Here is an 18,081-nt window from a genome sequence, read left to right on the forward strand (position 1 = left end):
AAGAGTAATGAGAAAAGATGAGAGTTTTCACTTAGAATATATGAAATTCGCTGCCAAAAAGAGAAAGAAAAAGCATCCAAGTTGGGCATCTCATATATACTGAGGAGAATTTATGTTTAAGTGTATCCAGCTTTCACAGTAAATAGCAAAGCATATAATCAATCATATTCCAGCAGTAAATATATCAAATGCTGAATACCTCATTTACTCCAAAGCACTTCCAAGGTTTCGATTTCAGATAGTATCATTCAAAGCAGCTGTTTAGTAAAAATTATTTGTATAAATTAAAATCAACATTTGATCTTCATGCTGGTTCTTAATTATCAGATAAAACACTTAACAGTGTGTCTGATGTAAAGTAGGGGCACACTGGAGGTGATGTGTTTCCTTCACAGATGAAAAGAAATTGTTTACAGTGTTTGTCACCATATGTACTTCAGGATCAGAGACCATTTGGTTGCATCAGTTAGATTTTCATTAGAATGCCAATCGGCATTTTTTACCATCAAAGACACTAGAGTGTGCGTGGAAGCATCAACTGTGTCTGGCACCAAGGTTTGCTGGAAGGGGAGCAAATCAGGAAAGAAGAGCACACATGGAGTCTTACAGACCCTATGTTGGAGGTTAGCAGAAGGTGCCTATTACTCACTCCCTTTCCCCTGTCCTAAGCAGTCAGAGGTGTACCTGGCAGCGCCCTGCCTCTGTGGAGGGACACAGGCTTCCTGGCAGGAATGGGAGCTCCAGCTCCTTACCAGCTATGTGGGAGCCAGCAGAGCCAGTGCACCTGATGTACGAGCTACATGGATGTCCCTAACATTGAAGTAGCAGTTTTTAACCCCTAGTGCTTCTAAAAGCTAGTGCAACATAGGAGGTTGATCTGGACTTTTCTTACATCATACAACCTAGGAAACACATGCAGATTCCCCCTAAAACTGGTAGGTGTCAGGGCACCACAAGGACCTCATTCTACATCACGGGGGAATTACTGCCATCGGAGTGCAGGCCTACCATTGCTGTGCTGGATCAGCTGGGGCAGAGCTTTGTCCTTGGCCACAGCTGCTTCATAAAAATTCAGGGTGTTTTGCAAGAGGTAGTTGGGTCACACCTGTTTCAGGTAGAGATAATTCTAGCCCCTGTGACTCAGTAGCATAAGTATTTATCTCTTCTCTAATATACTTAATTATTTACTTAACAGTATGTCAAACCTGAGTAAGCCTTGGTTTTAGCTTTGTTTTGTTGGATTTTTTCCCATTGTTTTTTCTTTTTCTAGATCCCAGTAAACTCTAGATACCAAACAGTATCCTCAAATAATGATTTCCCCAAGGAGAATATGCATTGCATGAAAAAACTTCCTTTCAGTTTTGCAGGCAAAACATTTCAGTTTCATGACTAACTTACTCACTGTGGTTCATAAAATAAGGTGATTAGCCATTCCTGCTTTAACTTATCAACATTTGCTATTACTGTTTAAAACATTAAATGTGTCATGGCACAGCTTATTTATCTAAGTTATATAATTATCTTAATTGGAGTTTTTTGCCTCTGTCAATTCGAAAGCTTTTGTGTGTTTTTATCACTTCTTTTGACCAAACTAATATTAGCCTGATGTAATTTGGGGAGAGAAAAACATTTCAGCAGCAGGAGTCTTATCAACATCTGTGACAGATACTCTTGTCTCTTCTGCTCCTGTTACATTCCCAGCACACGATGATGAGATGCAGGGGAAGCCCCTTGCATGAGTGGACACGGAATTGAGGATGCCTTGCAAGCAGCAGCACTGGGCTTTCTGTACTCATAGATGTCAAACAGACAAATAACAACATATCTATAATTTTAGATAGAGGCAAAACATTTTGCCCAACAATAACAGAAGACAGTTTCTCTCTGTATTAACAAGAAGTAGCAATGCAGAAAAGTGAAATGTTTCTAGCATTGAGGTTAATCATTTTAGGACATGTCCAATAGCCCTTGTTGGAAACCTTGCACAAATGTGGACTGGAATTTGCCAAAATTTTTCATCATGAGGGAACACTGAAAGAATTGAAAACTATTTCAAATTAATGGAAAAATATATGGCACATTAAAAGTTTTACAGAATATGTATTTAAAAGAACTTCAGCAACACAATTCAATTTAGGTTTCCCAAGAGCCTCAAAAAAAAGAAAGTATTGAATAGGCCTTTATTCATATTTCATGAACTATCAGAATTATTTATGTTCCTACATAATTCTGCAGAAAGCTCCAGCTAACTGAGCACCACCTGAGAAATTTACATGTTCTGGGCAAAGTCATACAGACAAGACAAGATTGCTTCAGGTTGTAAAACATGCTTTGGTCCTCAGATCCTCACTACAGGACAATAATACTTGAACAGAAGCAGATTTTGCACAGAAAAACCAGTCTGAAATTCCTCTCAGTGTTTCATTTTTATTGGTAGCATGGCCGATGAGCAGGTGCTTATTCTGCGAGAACAAGCTGTCATACTCTGTATTTCCAAACTGCTGCAGCTGTAATGAAGCTCATTCCCAGCTCTGTTCATCCCATCTATCAACACTTCACACTTCTCAAAATTTACCATTAATGCATGTACTACAAAGTGTTCATAGAATATCTTAAGTATCCTGTAAGACTCCACTTCAGCTCCTCAATCTATCTATTCAACTGCCTATAAATATATTTGTTCAGAATTATTATTGTAGTTTACAATTATGCAGCTTTAAAATTAATGAGATGCAATATGAAACAGTAAATCAGATTTTTCAGTTGTTCATATTTTCCTAGATCATAACTTTAATAGAGAGAAAGAGGGAACAAGATAGAATCCTCAATTACAGTTAGCAATATAAATACTTCCATTAAAAATATCAGTAATCACATAAACATTATACATATGGATCTGGATACGTGTATTTATTTTTCTTCATTCTAAGCAGAGCAATATTTCAGTTATGTTAGGATTATGCAAACAGAAAGGAAGAGTACTTGCCATACTACTGAAGTAACTGCTGTCTCTGTTCTGTGGTAGCCACAGAAAAATCTCTGTGAAAATGCAAACAAACAAAAAAATTCTATCTCCTTTCCAACAATTTGTAAATTATGTTGCAACTGCAATTCAACAAAATATGTTTTAAAAGACCAGTAATTAATTTATCATTCTACTATAAACCTATCTGCATTGTCAGCCTGAGATTTTAGCTTGATAGAGACTGATAATTTCATTTCTGATTAACTTTTCTTTTAACATGTAATTCTAAAATAAACAGTTCTATATTACTAAACTGACCTTTGTTTCCATTTCAGTAGTCCCCCTATAAGAAGAAACAGAACAGCAGGACCTGAAATAGTGTAAGGTATTTGGTTAATTAAAAAAGGTTTCATAAACCAAGTTTTACCAAATTAAATCTACTTGGAGGTTATTTCTTCTTTAGTGAAGAGAAAGATATAGTTCATAATTATTCATTTTTAATTTTTGATTAGTGAAGTCAAGAGCTGTAGTGCCTCATGAGAGCTGTAAGAAATCCTAGGTTTGATCCAGCTCTTATTAACTTTAACAAAAGCTCCAGGTTTCCCTTGATATCTCCATTGTTCTACAGGAAAACAGTGCTTTTCATTTCTTTTCTTCTACTTTTTCACAGATAATATATTTTTTGTAATGAAAGAAAAAAAATGTTTTCTGCTTAATATAGGAATATATTCTCAGCCATTTTTTGAGATTATTGATTTTAATTATTAAGTTGATTAATTGAATAAATTAAGTACTTGAATGAATTCAGAGCACTCATACCTTCCACTGAATTACAGGGGCTTAGATCTATTTTAGGACTAAACCCTCAATACAACATTATTTTACAATACGGCTGTAATTTTATCCGCAGCACAAGAACCTATAGAAATAACTGAAAATACACAAAGTACTTGGATGTATTTTTCCTCCAATATAGACATCATACACATTGTACTCATAATATTATGTACACAAAGTACAGTGGGATTTCTCCCCTGCATGCAGCAATTCTTACAAGTAGAGAATGCTAGAAGGTCACACTGTTAATGAGTCAAGTAATTTCTCTGCATTTGGAACATTCCAGTGCTGGATGGATACCACAGTGGATTTATGTTTGTAGCAATCACCTGGAAAAGGTATAGGAAGAAATGAAAATAAGTCGCACAGTTTTTGTTACTCAAAGGCAGAAAAGCTGTCCAGAACAATTTGTTCTTAATGGCTGTTTTAGCTCAAAAGAGGCCCTGAAGTGAAGAATAAACAAACTGTCACAGGAACAGAGAGTAAGTCTCTTAAGATCAGAGTTAAGGTTCATTGGTACAATTGCTCTAAGGCAAAACATTACCGCATCTTGGATTAATCTTGGCATGTAGATAAATATAAAGGTACAGCACTAATGCACATATGCTTTTTTTTGTAACCCTTGCACATGCAATACAGCCAAATGCATAATGCAAAATATAGTGTCTTGTGAAAATGAAATGGGAATTCTAAACATGTTGAAACAGAGGTCTAGGAATTCATAAACTAGATAATAATAAACAAAAATTAGATAAACAGGCTCTGCTGTCAGTCTTGCACAAGTTGTATTACCCTTGTTTAAGCTAAAACAGACTCCAGCCAGCCATCTATCTCAAAAAAACAGTTTTCCCATCTACAATTTGCCTTCAGCTTTTTTCTCCCCCACAAAGCCTCAATATTTTATTTTTTTAAAAGATTATTTTAACATATTTTGACCCTCCCATGAAGAAAACCAGATATGCACAGTGCAATTCCATGCTGGAGGGATTAGTCCTCCACATTTATTTAAGTATTAATATATCACTGGAAAATCCTTCAGTTTTACATTTGTTAAAAAAAAGGTTGTGCCAAAATCCTTTTTTCTTCTCTTTCATCATTATTTGTTCTCCATGAGTACCAGAGTCCTGAATGTAGCCACCCCTCTCTCGCTCCTGGAAACCTGCCTCTCCACACCCTCTCCTGCCCATTCCAGCTAAAGGCATTTCAGCTCTTGGAGATGGGTCAGAAGTATCAGCACTCAGGCTGAAGCCTCAAGCCAAGCAGTCTGTTCTCCTTTGCCACCTTAAAAGCTTCCCTTTAGGGGAGTAGGAATTGCTCAGCTTCAGGCAGTGGTCAGGGACATGCAGGAATTCTGACAGTCCTCACTGCAAGAGTGGGATGCAGCAAGGACTTCTCACCTCCTCCAGTGTGAGGTTCCCCATTCCCTTTGCTACAGAGTTATCACAAAACCTCAACTCCTGCAAAAGTCACATAACGCCACACTGATATAGTAATAAACATTTCCCACGAGCAAAGGACTGTTCCTATTGCAAGAACAGAGCTGCATGTCCACTGCTTATCCTTACTCTGTTATTTGCAAAACATAGCTGAGATAAGAGGATGAAGGAGGAAAAGCCATTCTTCTGACAGCAAGCATCTGCATCCCAGTGCAGCATTGCGTTATCCTTCCTCCTCCCTAGTAAATAATGCTGGCCAGCATTACCTATTAAAGCAAGTCTGTGGGATTTCTGGACTGGGCAAACTCCTGAGCACTGGGCTGGTCACTTACTAAGCCTCTCCATTTGCTGATACACTGCTCCCTTCACGGGCTCCTTGGCACAGAGAGGTGGAATATTCCCACTGGCCTCAAATATTAGTTCTTTTTTCCATTATGGTATTTTAGCAACTGTTGTACTCTCCAGGACTTCTCTGGCCTGAAACAAAGTTAGAATCAGCACTGGTAATAGAGGATCTCCCTGGCCAAGGTCTAAGATTATTAAACTGTCCTTAACATGATGTGCTTGTAGACACTAATAGCAAAAGCTGCTGCTGACATGCACAGAGGGAGGAGTGTTTAGCAATGGAGGAAAGTCAAGCAGGCCTTAGTTGAGTTTTCCACAGAAGTGGATGCAGAATGCATACGTAGAAACAGCAGGACAAGTTCCTTGCAGAAGGATAGAGGCTTAGCAGAGGAGTCAGTCACCAGTCTTGGGCCAAGAGCTTGTGTACATAGTTTCATAGCAGCTTCTCTACCAGCTTCAGTACCAGTGGCACTGCTCTCAAGCACCAGCATCCACACTCTCAGCTTCAAGCCACCTCACACAAGCAGTTACAGGAACTGCTTATGTCTGGGAATGGCAAAGAAGTGGAAGAGTTCTTCAGAGAGCCACTATCAGTGGGACTGACCTTCATTAATCTAATTATTAGTGGCTCATATAATTTCACTATAGCTATTTTAGATGTTTTGAGCACATATACATACAGATCTTTTTAACTGACATTGCATGTGAACTATTTTCTCTGTATATGAACAAGTAGTTAGGGTCAAAATGGTTTGGCTTTAATTGAATAGTTTATGACTTGGTTTGTGTTTAAAATACATTGCTGTATGGGTTCTGCACATGCAGAAGAGCCAAGGAACAGATTACTAATCTTTAAAAAACTTGCAAAATTTCACAATCGCCTAAAAGCTAAAGCCATATTAAGCCTGTAAAACATATGGTCACTTAACACTTAAAAATCTCACTAAAAAAAATCTCACTAAACTATAAACCCATAAAACCTGTGACAAATTAACTGATGGTTGTATGGTAAAATATAATTTAAAATTTATTAAAATTGTTCAAACCATTATAGCTCCGCTCAAAAACTCACTTCCTATTTCACTTCAATGTAGGTATGCAGGGTATATCTTAATTCCCACCTTTCTAGAGCCAGGCCCAGGAACAACGGGATTTTCTGGTTGTCCATATCAGCTCCCTAAACAAGCAGGCTCCTGAAAACACCCCATATGAAAATATCTCTGGGTTGACAGTGCAGAATTGGTTAGCTCAATCTAATTGGGGGCCCTGGATTTTTGTCACCAGTATCAACCTTCACCCAGTTCAACAAAATCACCCTCTTGCCATTGTCAAACATTTACAGCCAGTTCCACTGTGCCTGGCCCTCTGATGTTAAAGTAGTTCCATTTGTTGAAAAATGGCAAGAGTGAGGAACCTCCCTCCCAAAAAAAGTAATGACATGTAAGCAGCAAGGTCATTAGAAACGAGTTTTTTAAACAGACAGGCAGTTAATCTCCTAAAGACTCTGGAAGTGTGCAACTTGACTTTTCTGAATTTATTATATTGGCATCCACAACTGTTCATTGAGCTAGGCCGCAGACTGCAAAAATAAGGAATAACATTTTCTTGGAATTGATGGCTCCATTTTTTATTTTTAGATACCAAGTGGGAGCAGGTATGCCATCTACACAATACGTATCAGTTCAAAAAGCCCAATCTCTGAAAATAATTTAGAAACTTTTACCTTCATGAATTTTGAGGACACACATCATTAATCACTTAACAGACTCCGTGGTCCTAGTACAAAGAACTAAACTGCCAAGACAAGTTTAATTTTAATTTATACTTGTATTTTTAAACTTAAATTTGTAATCTACAGAAGATAAATCAGCCTGTGATAGCCACCCACCAGCAGGTTAGTGTCAGGGAGCAGGAGCTGGCTGCTCCACCAGGCAGGGTAAACACGGAGCCGATGTAGCCTCACCTGCACAGTACCCACCCCAAAGCCCCCAGGCAAGGTGAGCAGAGCAGGTCTGACAGCAGCAGCCAAGGTCAGCTGATAGTCCAGTGATTGTCAGACAAGTTTGTGGTGATCAAGCAGATCCTAGGTCAAGCCAGGAAGCCAGCTAGCAGGGGTATGGCCAGGCAAGGGCATAAGTACTACAAAGCTCAGGGAAGGGCACGGACCTGAGACAAAAGAGGGGGATCCTAAGGATGGCCCTCACAGCCCCCTCTCACACTGCTCTTTCCCCAGCAGTCTCATCCAAGGCTACACAGCTGCCCTGTGTCAGGGCAGGACCCAAACCACTCCCAGGAGAGGAGAAAGGACTGCCCAGCCTGTTGGTGCACTCAGGGTCCTGACAGCTGGGGAAGCTCCTTATTCAGCCCCATGGTGTATTTCCTGGATTCCCCACTGTTGGTTGTCCCAGATGTGTACAACAACATGGTTTCAGCCCATCCCAAATGTGATAGTTCCAGTGTGTAGGAACAGTGCCATGTTACCATAAAGACCAATGGTCAAAGTTTTGGCTCTCAAGATGCAGTTCCACCAACATATACAAACTAAAAATAGTCCTATAATTCTAAGAAAAAAAAAAAAGAAAAAGTAAAACAAATCCCAACAGCAAGCATATCCCTCCCTCACATTGTCTCACAGGGATAACCAGTTCACTGGGGCAGAGACTCCTCTGAATGCCCCAGTAGTTCTGTTTCTGGCAGCATAGAGGTTGCTGCAAATAACTACCACCCTCTGCAACACAGTGGTTCCTTTGCCCTGGCTTCTCAGTATGGCAACTTTGAATCAGAATCTGATCGTGAAAAATCTTTCCTTAAAGGTTAATAACTAACAGACCGTCTTTCCTTTTTCAATCACACTGTATTTAAGCTGAATTCTCTCTTTACAAATGCCACCAAGTGTGCAAATGTCACACTGGTCACACTGAATGTGTGAATACTGACATCATGCTTTCTGATGTTCTCAGCAAGCAATCTGATATTAAAAGTCAAGGCCAAAGTCACAGAACCACTAATTCTTATTACCAAAACGAGCAGAATAAACTTTCACTAGTTCTGAGCTGACATCTACTGGCAGAAGGTTGCAATAGAGTAGGACACTGGACACAATCAGGAAACACATAGGAAGGTATTTTGTTAAGGATCTCCAACTGGTACCTGGTGAATGACCTGAGATTGGAAAGCTCATAAAAGTACAAATTTATGCAATTCTCCTGTAAGGGTATAATCTCTCACAGAGAGATCAGGCACATAGCTAGGGGATCTAACTCCTCAATCATCACCTCAAGTTTTGCATTTCAAGCATAACTTTGAGCCAATTTTATTCATGCAAGCAATTGTGCTGAAATTCATTTTAATCAGATCTGCTTTGGGTTAGCTTAAATCATGAAGGGTATGAATACATAACAGCTTGCAACTGTGTTAGAGCAGTTCAAGAAGTTCTTAGGTTTCAGCTGAGGCACAGTAATTAATAACATGTACATACCAGCTATAATGTAGAGCCAACTCAGTTTGCACAAAGCCACCACTGAAGATGGTTTAAAAACTCAAATTATGCTGAAATAAACCACTACTAAATCAGAAATACATTATTTTGTCAGGGACTCAAACAACTGTTAGAACCTTACTTCAACAAAATCAATTCAGTAAGCAGATAAGGCTGTGGATGCATCTTTTCCACCTTCAGTTTCTTCCACAGCACAAGGAAGGGATTGAGAGCGTGGGGAGCATCCAAACCTTTCAATACACATCCAAGTGCCACTCAGATTCTATGGATTCAATCATATGATGGCAGCATAGCCACACCATAACTGCAGTTGAAAATTACTGCCGTAGATTCTGTTCAAACTACTATAAATCATGTGATTTAACATATTTTATATAACGGAAATTAGATCCCTAATTTATGGCTAAATATACATAGCATTTTATTATGTACTATTGCTTTAGGCAAACATTAGAGGACCTCCTAGAAGAGAACAGGTAATTTCCTGGCATATGCAAAGAGGGCATCTCATGAAGGAAAATAAAAAGGTGAAATTCAGACTTAATACACTGTTTTGTTTCTATTCTTTTCATCCTAGTTGGTTCTAATAACCACAAATTTAGTGCTGATACTGAGTATCAACATCCTGGGGAGTACAAAAATAAATATACTGAACAAGCCAGTCATTTTCCCTTGGCAAGCTATTTAAATCTTTGGTTGTGAAAAGCACATTGAGCATTTCATTCTGCTAATTTTACACATGATGAAAAAAGACTCCTTTTCCACATCATAGGAGTCCATAATTTTTTTGCTATTCTCTCTATATGGCCAAAGGTCACGGGATGGGACAAAGAACCGATGTACACTTGAACCCTTCAGAATAATGCATTAAAGTTCTATGTAGAGAAGCCTAGTGACTGAGGCCTTCTTTTCCTGCTCAGAATGAGTGCTTCACAGGACACCTCCCCTTCAGCAGACAGCCCCCCACATCCAAATCCAGATGTGATCTCTGAAAGCACAGCAGCAAGCTGGCCATCAAAAATTAAGGCCTGACCAGACAGAAATTATTTTGAGGGGCTATTTAATAAGGGAATATGGATAAAGAAAAAACTTAAAAGATCCGAGGACAAAGCAGATGTCCCTGAGCAATCCAATGAACAGTAAGGCCAGGCAGGAGCAAAGCAGCTAGAGGGACATGTTTGCTTCAGGTGAGAAGCTGAATTGCCAGAAGGGAGAGCAAGGCAGAGGAAGCTGCTTATCCACAGGCTGGCAGAGGCCAAGAGAGCCACAGCAGGGGTAGAAGGAGCATCGCACTGGCTGAATGTCAGAAATAATTGACTCAAATGTAATGAAAGAGTTTAGAAATTAATTTTCAGGGAGAGAAATAGGTAGTTGCCAGCTCCATCAGCTGATGATGTAGTATGTTCCCAGTCAGGGATCATTCTGCAATAGTCCCTCAGTTGGACACTAGCTGAAGGCTGAGTTAATGAGGTGTGAGATTTCTCTAGCAAGTGAAACCAATCTAGTGGGTGAGAAAGCAAGCTGGAATGGTGCAGCTTTCTGGGATGCATGAATTTTTTCACAGTCATTTCCTGTATGTACCAAAGACCGGCCTTTACAACTTTTATGGGTACTCTGCCATAGAGTCTCAGATGAACAAAGTTATAAATACCTGGGAAAATGATACAATGAGTTAAACAAAGAGCATAGGGAAATGACACTTTGAGGTCATTTACCTGGATGAAAACCTAAAGCAAATCTGTTGAAGTCAGTAGGGTTATTCCAAATTTACAGTGCTATCTGAGAGCCAAATCTGGCCTATTAAAGCAGTAGTCATCAACTTCAGTTTCTGTGTCTTACTGTGATATAAAGCCGACTCCTGTAATCACGTTTTGAGCTTCAGTTCCCATTACTTTGTTTCCAGTGTTTTTTGAAGTATTTGTTACCTGCATAGTTAAGGGTCCTGTCACACAGCATTCACTGGGCAAAGCAGTGCTTTAAATGCTCCCAGGGAGAAGAAAATTAACATGCTGTAAATACTTTTGGGAAATATCATTCAACTTCCATAAATTAAAATAAATCGTTTGTGTTTCACGTGTTGTGAGGCTGATGCAGTGGTGTCAAAGCAACAGCCAAACCCACAAAGTAAGCATATATCAATGTGAACTATTAACATATCACATCAAATTGCACTACTATCTAGGATAGTACACTCCATACATGATTAAACCTACAAAGTGCTAAAAGGCAAATGTAGAGCAAGGGAAAAGACAAAAAGTGTCAGCAATTTGATGATCTTGCTTCACTTATCCCCATTTCTCCCTAAGATCTGATTTGCAGAATACAGTCCATACAATTCTGCAAAGCATTTGCCTTTGTTCAGTGTTCTGTTCCAAACACAGAGAAGACAATATTGCTGAAATGCAGCACTACGTGCAACAGCACCTTGAGAGTTGTTTTTAAACTAATAAGAGAAAGTAAACACTGCCTACCTCATGTCCCATGTCATGAAATCCTATTCAGAACAGATGCAGGTGACACAGTGCAGAGAACTGCTAGGGGAATGACTGCAACAGCACTCTCACCAGTTCACTGTCTCCAGGGAATTATCCAAACATTTTTGAAAAAGTACAACAGGTATGAAAATCCAGCTATCCTTACGACATAGCTTAAACATTTTACAAGCGATGTAGGACAGAGGAGATTAAAGTCAGTGAGGTCCTTCCAGTCAGTTTAAAAAAAACCAACAAATCCCTCCTTGTCAGCTCAAATTAGGTGCTTTTTTAGAATACTAGTTTTTAATTGCTGAACCTCAGCTGTCAACACTGACCCAGTCTGTAATTGGCAGTGTTTATCAGCGCTAGCCAATTTTTATACAGATGTTTATAATCAGGAAGAGTTCATCATGATTCAGGGATAAATGGCTATCTGTAAGTGAAATTTTCACCAGAAAGTATAAAACTTGCAAACCTCAGCTAACAAGATCCATGGCAAGGGATAAACATGCCCTGTAGGAAGATATAAATTTAAAGATGAAAAGAAATAGATACTTCATTATTTCACATCTTCTGAGCAAGCATTTAAAAATTTACCTTCTACCCACGGGACCTTCAAATGCCTTTGTTCAGTAGATCAAATCCCACTCAGATTTTCTGCCTTAGCAGACATTTAAGAATGATCAGTGATACTTGCTTTCACATTCCAAACAGATGAATCATTTCAAATATAATAATATAATCTATTTCCATGATATTCACCATATTAATGAAGTCTCAGGCTACTACCTTGGACATTGTCTTACAGTCTCCCAGATAGAAGCAATTAAAACTTTTTACAGAATGAGGTGTCTTCAGGAAGATGCAGTCTAACCCACTGCAGGAAGAGAGAACTGTCAACAAGTCTGCACTGAAATACCACTCCATCTCAGCCATCCTATCAGACTTGTAAAAATTCATTTTCTGAAGCATGTCAGGAATGTCATTCTAATCTGTCATGTAAGTGGATGGCACTAGGACTGTCTTGGAAATAGCAGACACTGGATGAGGACAAAAGCATAAAGGTGACCACCTCTTTCCACTATTTTATTGTTTTCTTCTCCTCTCCACCCAATCGTCACCTTTGGGAGAATTGCCAAAAGTATTTTTGGCAGCTACCTGCCTACAGGCCACAGCCAGCCAGACTCAGACCAAGTTGCAAGTGCTGCAACTGGGGAGCCAGCAATGAACACTGCAACATTTTTCAAAGTTGCCTTTTCCCACATAGTATTTAAATGAATCAAAAATTACTGTAGTACATTCTTTTTCAGCTTATTTTAATATCAGTTACACAAAGGTAGTGATTTCATCAAAACTTGGTTTTCTAAGTATTTACAAACCAAACCAGTATAGTGTTCAAATACAGTGTTTCCCCATTCACAGCACAGCCCACCAAATCCAACTGACTTAAATTTTTACAAGACGTGAGCAGATTCAGAGGAGGATTAAGCAGTTACAGTCTGGAAGCTAAGAGCAGAAAGCAAAATAAGAGAGCAAACAAGTCTGCTCAATAGATAACAGCTTCTGTTTTCTTTTGCCACTACTGGGATTTTTGCTAGTGTCCTTCCCATCTCACTGTCCAATCCCATCAATAGTAACACAACTTCATACTCCTCAGTAGCAATCTTCTAGTGAGGAGATCACTCTGTTCAGCAAACGCTGAGACTTACCTACAGAGAATTCCACTCCCCTTCCTTGCTTTGCTTTATTGAATGAGGTTTCTAGTACTTGTTCTGCTTCAAATATAGGAATTCCTTACATCCCAGTAAAAACATCCTCTTCCTATCACCTATAAAGAATAAACTTTATGTTACCTACTCACAGCTCAGTAGAGGTGCCAGAGGAAGCAGCAAACAAATGCTTCCCCCAGCAACTTCATCCATATCCTAACAGATTGGACTGCTTAAGTAATAATACATGCCAGATCTACCTAGATATTTTAGATCCTATACAAGTGCTTCATACTTTTGCCAGAAAAACAAAGTCATCCAAGTACAGTTGGTCCATTCACTCAGACACCTTGCTAAAAAAAAAAAATAGAGAAAATAAAAAAAGTATGTAGATAAATTACTTTCATGATAAGAATCCAAGCAGGTTCTGATCCTAAAGTGGGACATGCATCTGAATTAAATACAAATCTCATTTTGCAGAGCTACCTTATTCTAAAGCATGCTGGGGATGAAGCTTTTAAGGTGTACTGAGATAAACAAAAGCTTAGTCAATAGCTAAAATTCAAAATAATCTTGGTAAATTCCTTTGTTGTTTTACTTATAACAAATGAAATTTATTAGGAAACAACCTGGCCCTCATTTTTACACTACTATGCATTTGCTAAATATATTTGGGTTTAATTTAAGTAATGAATCTGTATATGAAGGAAGGTATGAATACAAGCCAGCTCTTAACCAGACATACTATTTATGTACTGCTCTTACAACATAGCACAGTATGACCCTGCATAATCAATGTTAAATTTAAGACTTTAAAATTAAGATAGGAAAATCAAACCAAATTTGATCTAAGTATACCAATTCCTCTTTTTTAATCCCTCCACCTCGTGTTATTAACTAAAGAGTGAGCAGGTCTGGCAAAATAACCATCTGGTGTGTTTTAGCCCTTAACAGCTGTTCCTTTTTTATGTTGATAACTTCTCAATGAGGACCATTGATAGGGCAGGTTTTAGTCAGGGTTGCAGGTGTGTGGCTGTTATTGCTAGAGAATAAAATGAAGGTGTGATTAGGTTATAAAGACTTCTGTGTCTGTCTTCTAAAGCTCTGTTCTTCCTTCATCTTTCAGGTGGGGAGGAAGTGAGTTGTGGCTTTCCCTAAAACTAAGGTAAAAAAGATGACTGGTCTGCTCTGAGGAAGTTTAGTTTTGAATTGCTCAAGGGTGGCTGGTTATGGTAGTAGCTCTAAGTCAGTGATTTCTTAGCACCTAATATTTATACAGTTTGTCTTTAAATATAAGGTTTGTTTGATGTACCCCAGGAGAGCTCATAAAAATAAGAAAATGCTGTTTTATGGATGTCTTTAAGGGGATAGCTGTCCTTCTGAGAGAAGAGATTGTGCTACTTGCAGTAAGAAGGCTGTACTCTGTCCTGGGTAGTTCTAATATATCAACATATGGGAGGTTCCAAGATTATTTATGAAACTTCAGTGTGATTATTGACTATTACCTAAAAAAAACCTGTTAAAAAGGCCTTGAAGAATCAAATGTTCTTTGGGTGTAGAGTTTGGTAGACTGTCTACCTTTGTTCTGTATGTGGTATGCTAATATTTTTCTGAGTTGCTGTTCTTGACCAGTATATGATATATGCAGGTTCTATGCTGGTAGCTATAATGCTCAGCTAAAACAAAAGGAAATAGCTGCCTTTTCAGGAGGCTTGCTAATGCATGCTTTTGGAGAGCTATCAGTGAGAGCAAATAACCTTTTCTTAAAAAAAAAAAAAAAAGGAAAGAAGTGTGATTCTCACAAGATATGATATCTTGCTAAAAGCCTTGACTTCTCTAGAAATGTAATTCATGTAAGCTATTTGCCTTTTATTCTTAAACTAAAAAGACACTTCTATCAGGTTAGCTAAAAACTTCAAACTAGGCCTTAAGGAAACACTCAAGACTTCTCTTTTAAGACTACTTGACCTTTGGGATCTGCTTCAGCAGCTCAAGGACACACAGAGCTAGGAAGGGGTGGTTTGAAAAAACATCAAACAACTTAGCTAGCTGGAATCTGATCACACTTTTGCTTTAGTGTGCAAACACAGGTTTTATTTTAAGATAGGAAGGAGTGTTATGTGACTAGGGAGAAGGGGAGATGGAGGGGGAGGTAGTAAAGGAGGGATTGACCAAAGCACAGACTTTTGTCTGTCCTTCAGAAGATGCAGTCTTAGCTCTCCTATTGGCATGGAAGTTGATTTCCACGACATAAGTTAAGGTTTAAAAAGCTAAGCATCTAGGCCTAAGACTGTGTTATGTACAAAACTTCAGTCTCCTGGTTTCCTTGGGCACTCTTTGTGCTTTTTTTTTCTAGACTCTACCGTACTAATTTCCAAAATTTTCAAGAAATTAGATGTGTGTCTCCATCTGAATAAAAGACACGCAGAGCCTGAGGTGGTGTACTTAGTAATAGAAATTACATTTGCACTCATTCTTCATGTCAGGCAGGTGTTGCTATTTTCCAAGGTATGTGAACTTTAAATGTAAACAGAAGGATGTTGCTTGCACAGAGGGAGAGCAATATGAATGCTTAACTGTGGTACTGCATCAACAGAAGGTGCCTGGTGAGTTTGTCACTGGCTTGTGCCAGGGGGCAAGCAGGGCTCTGCACTGACTGGAAGGACAAGGCCAATCAGGCTGTTCCCAGTACCCAGTATCTTGGCTGGGTTCCCTCTTATGGACATCTCCAGTGGAAAGTACAAATGAGCGGTCAAAGTATCAACTACCTTTGCAAAAGCAGTACTATGAAAAATAGCAATAGTTTTGATACCTGATTTATTGTGGACGGACCTCCAAACAATCTGATCTTGTACTGCATTTATTACTGATGTAGTGTCCTATGTAGGTATGCTGGTTGGTAGTCCAGAACTGTTCCTGGTATTAACGACTCAGGTTTGATACATTTTCCTTATTTAAGAAGAAAAGAGAGCTTTTACCTTGATGGCAGTACTGTTCAAGGAAAGACACCTGCATTCTGTAAATGACTACAGAGAACTAAGAAGTGTGGCCAACAGGTCAGGGAAGTGATTCTGCCCCTCTGTTCCACTGTCAGAAAATCCCACCTAGAGTATTGCTTCCATCTCTAGGGTCCTCAGTGCAGGAATGACATAAACCTGTTGGAGCAAGTTCAGAGAAGAGTCGTGAGATAATTAGAGAGAAGGGCCTCTCCTATGAAGAAAGGCTGAGAAAATTCGTATTGTTCAGCCTGGAGAAGAGAAGGCTCTGGGGAGACATTAGAGCCCCTTCCAGTACCTAAAGGGGCTACAGGAGAGCTGAGAGGGACTTTTTACAAGGGCATGTAGTGATAGAACAGGGGGAATGGCTTTAAACTGAAAGGCAGTAGGTTTACATTGGGTATGACGAGGAAATGCTTCACTGCAAGGGTAATGAGGCACTGGAACAGGTTGCTCAGGGAAGTTGTGGATGTCCCATTCCTGAAAGTATTCAAGGAGGCTAGGCTGGATGGGGCTTTGACCAACCTGGTCTATTGGAATGGGTCCCTGCCCATGGTAGAAGGGTTGGACTAGATGTTTAAAAGGTCCCTTCCAACCCAAACTGTTGTCCACACACATGGGGAGAAACTGGAATGTCTCTTTAGCTTCAGGAGCTGTTTGAAGTATGCTTTTGAATGCTGAAATAAAGAACAAATGAAAACATAAGATGTGTGATACGCAATATCTGATGAGATGTTACAGTTTGTGTAAGATTGGGCCATAGATACTATTCTAGCACTGTGCTGATAACAGTAGCTTTCTACCTTATAATGAACTTTTCTGAAACTCATTACATACTTCATAGCATGATGAAAAGCAGGCTATCAGTTTTTCTTAGCAGAAAACTAGGATGTATTTCTAGGTTCTAGGGGTGCAGTGTATCCAAATATGTACTTTTGTAAAACACGTGCCTTGCTTAGAACATGAAGGTATGCCTGTAGCTACAGTATTGACATTCTACAAACAGAAGGGAACATGTAAGCACCATTAAATCCAGATATTCTTCACTGAATACTTCTGTCTTTTTTTTTTCCCCTCAGGTGTGATGCATAACGATCTTTGAACAAGTGGATATACAAACTCACTAAAGATGTCTGTTCCAAGTCAACACCATTTTATTATAATTAACCCTCCTCCACCAGAATACCTAAATAACAAAAGTAGTGGTTGTCAGACAAACCAGCTCCAGTACTTACGGAGGGTGGTCATGAAAGCCATGTGGAGACACAACTATTCCTGGCCATTTCACCAGCCTGTGGATGCAGCAGCGCTGAATCTTCCTGTAAGAACCATTTTGGAATAAGAATATTAATAAGTAAAATATTTAGAGGACTTTTGAATTAATGTTAGTTGAAAACAGTTTTTTTTCTGATGCAACAGGTTATGGAAGACTACTTTTGCATTTGAACTGCTGTCTACAAGAAAACTGTTTTATTTCTAGAGAAATGCTGCATTTTTTCTAATTTGTGTTCTGTATTGAGGCTAGAAAATCTGTATTTTGAAGGGATAATAATAATGCTTAGATAAACCTCTTAGGGTTTCTGGATATTGGCGTTATTTGTCTTGTCTTCTGGTTTAGACATTTATTAACACTGAATATGGTGAGTATTTTCTTTTGCCTTTGAGTTTTTTATTTTTAATATGAGGCAGCCTCAATGTCAAATACTTTATAATGGGAAAACAGATCTGACTGACCCTGAAGTAAATAGGCAAATCTGGATCCATTTTGATGCATAGAAGTCATTACACTTGCAGTATTTGTTAATTTCAAATCATCTTGC

At 38.9% G+C, this 18,081-nt stretch overlaps 2 protein-coding genes across 14 annotated transcripts in view; one reads left to right on the forward strand and one right to left on the reverse strand.

The window, feature by feature from the left end:
- Positions 1-16,890, reverse strand: part of TGFBR3 (transforming growth factor beta receptor 3) — a 143,199-nt gene extending 126,309 nt beyond the window's left edge. Inside the window, exons 1-2 of the mRNA XM_017835046.1 lie at positions 16,787-16,890; positions 16,244-16,420 (exon numbers count right to left, since the gene is read on the reverse strand). The gene's annotated coding sequence lies outside the window, so the exon portion shown is untranslated. The remainder of the gene's footprint in view (positions 1-16,243; positions 16,421-16,786) is intronic.
- BRDT (bromodomain testis associated) overlaps positions 1-18,081 on the forward strand; it is a 50,605-nt gene that overhangs the window by 12,248 nt on the left and 20,276 nt on the right. For 4 of the 13 annotated variants that reach the window (XM_017835029.1, XM_017835040.1, XM_017835043.1 and 1 more), the window contains exons 3-5: positions 3,301-3,350; positions 14,392-14,430; positions 17,341-17,582. In XM_017835029.1, the coding sequence (XP_017690518.1) occupies positions 17,391-17,582 (192 nt within the window). In that variant the 5' untranslated portion in view covers positions 3,301-3,350; positions 14,392-14,430; positions 17,341-17,390. The remainder of the gene's footprint in view (positions 1-3,300; positions 3,351-14,391; positions 14,431-17,340; positions 17,583-18,081) is intronic. The other 9 variants (XM_017835030.1, XM_017835035.1, XM_017835034.1 and 6 more) reach the window with 9 other exon arrangements.

Source organism: Lepidothrix coronata, unplaced genomic scaffold (genome assembly GCF_001604755.1).
Source record: "Lepidothrix coronata isolate B3197 unplaced genomic scaffold, Lepidothrix_coronata-1.0 Scaffold247, whole genome shotgun sequence".
Taxonomy (NCBI): Eukaryota; Metazoa; Chordata; class Aves; order Passeriformes; family Pipridae; genus Lepidothrix; species Lepidothrix coronata.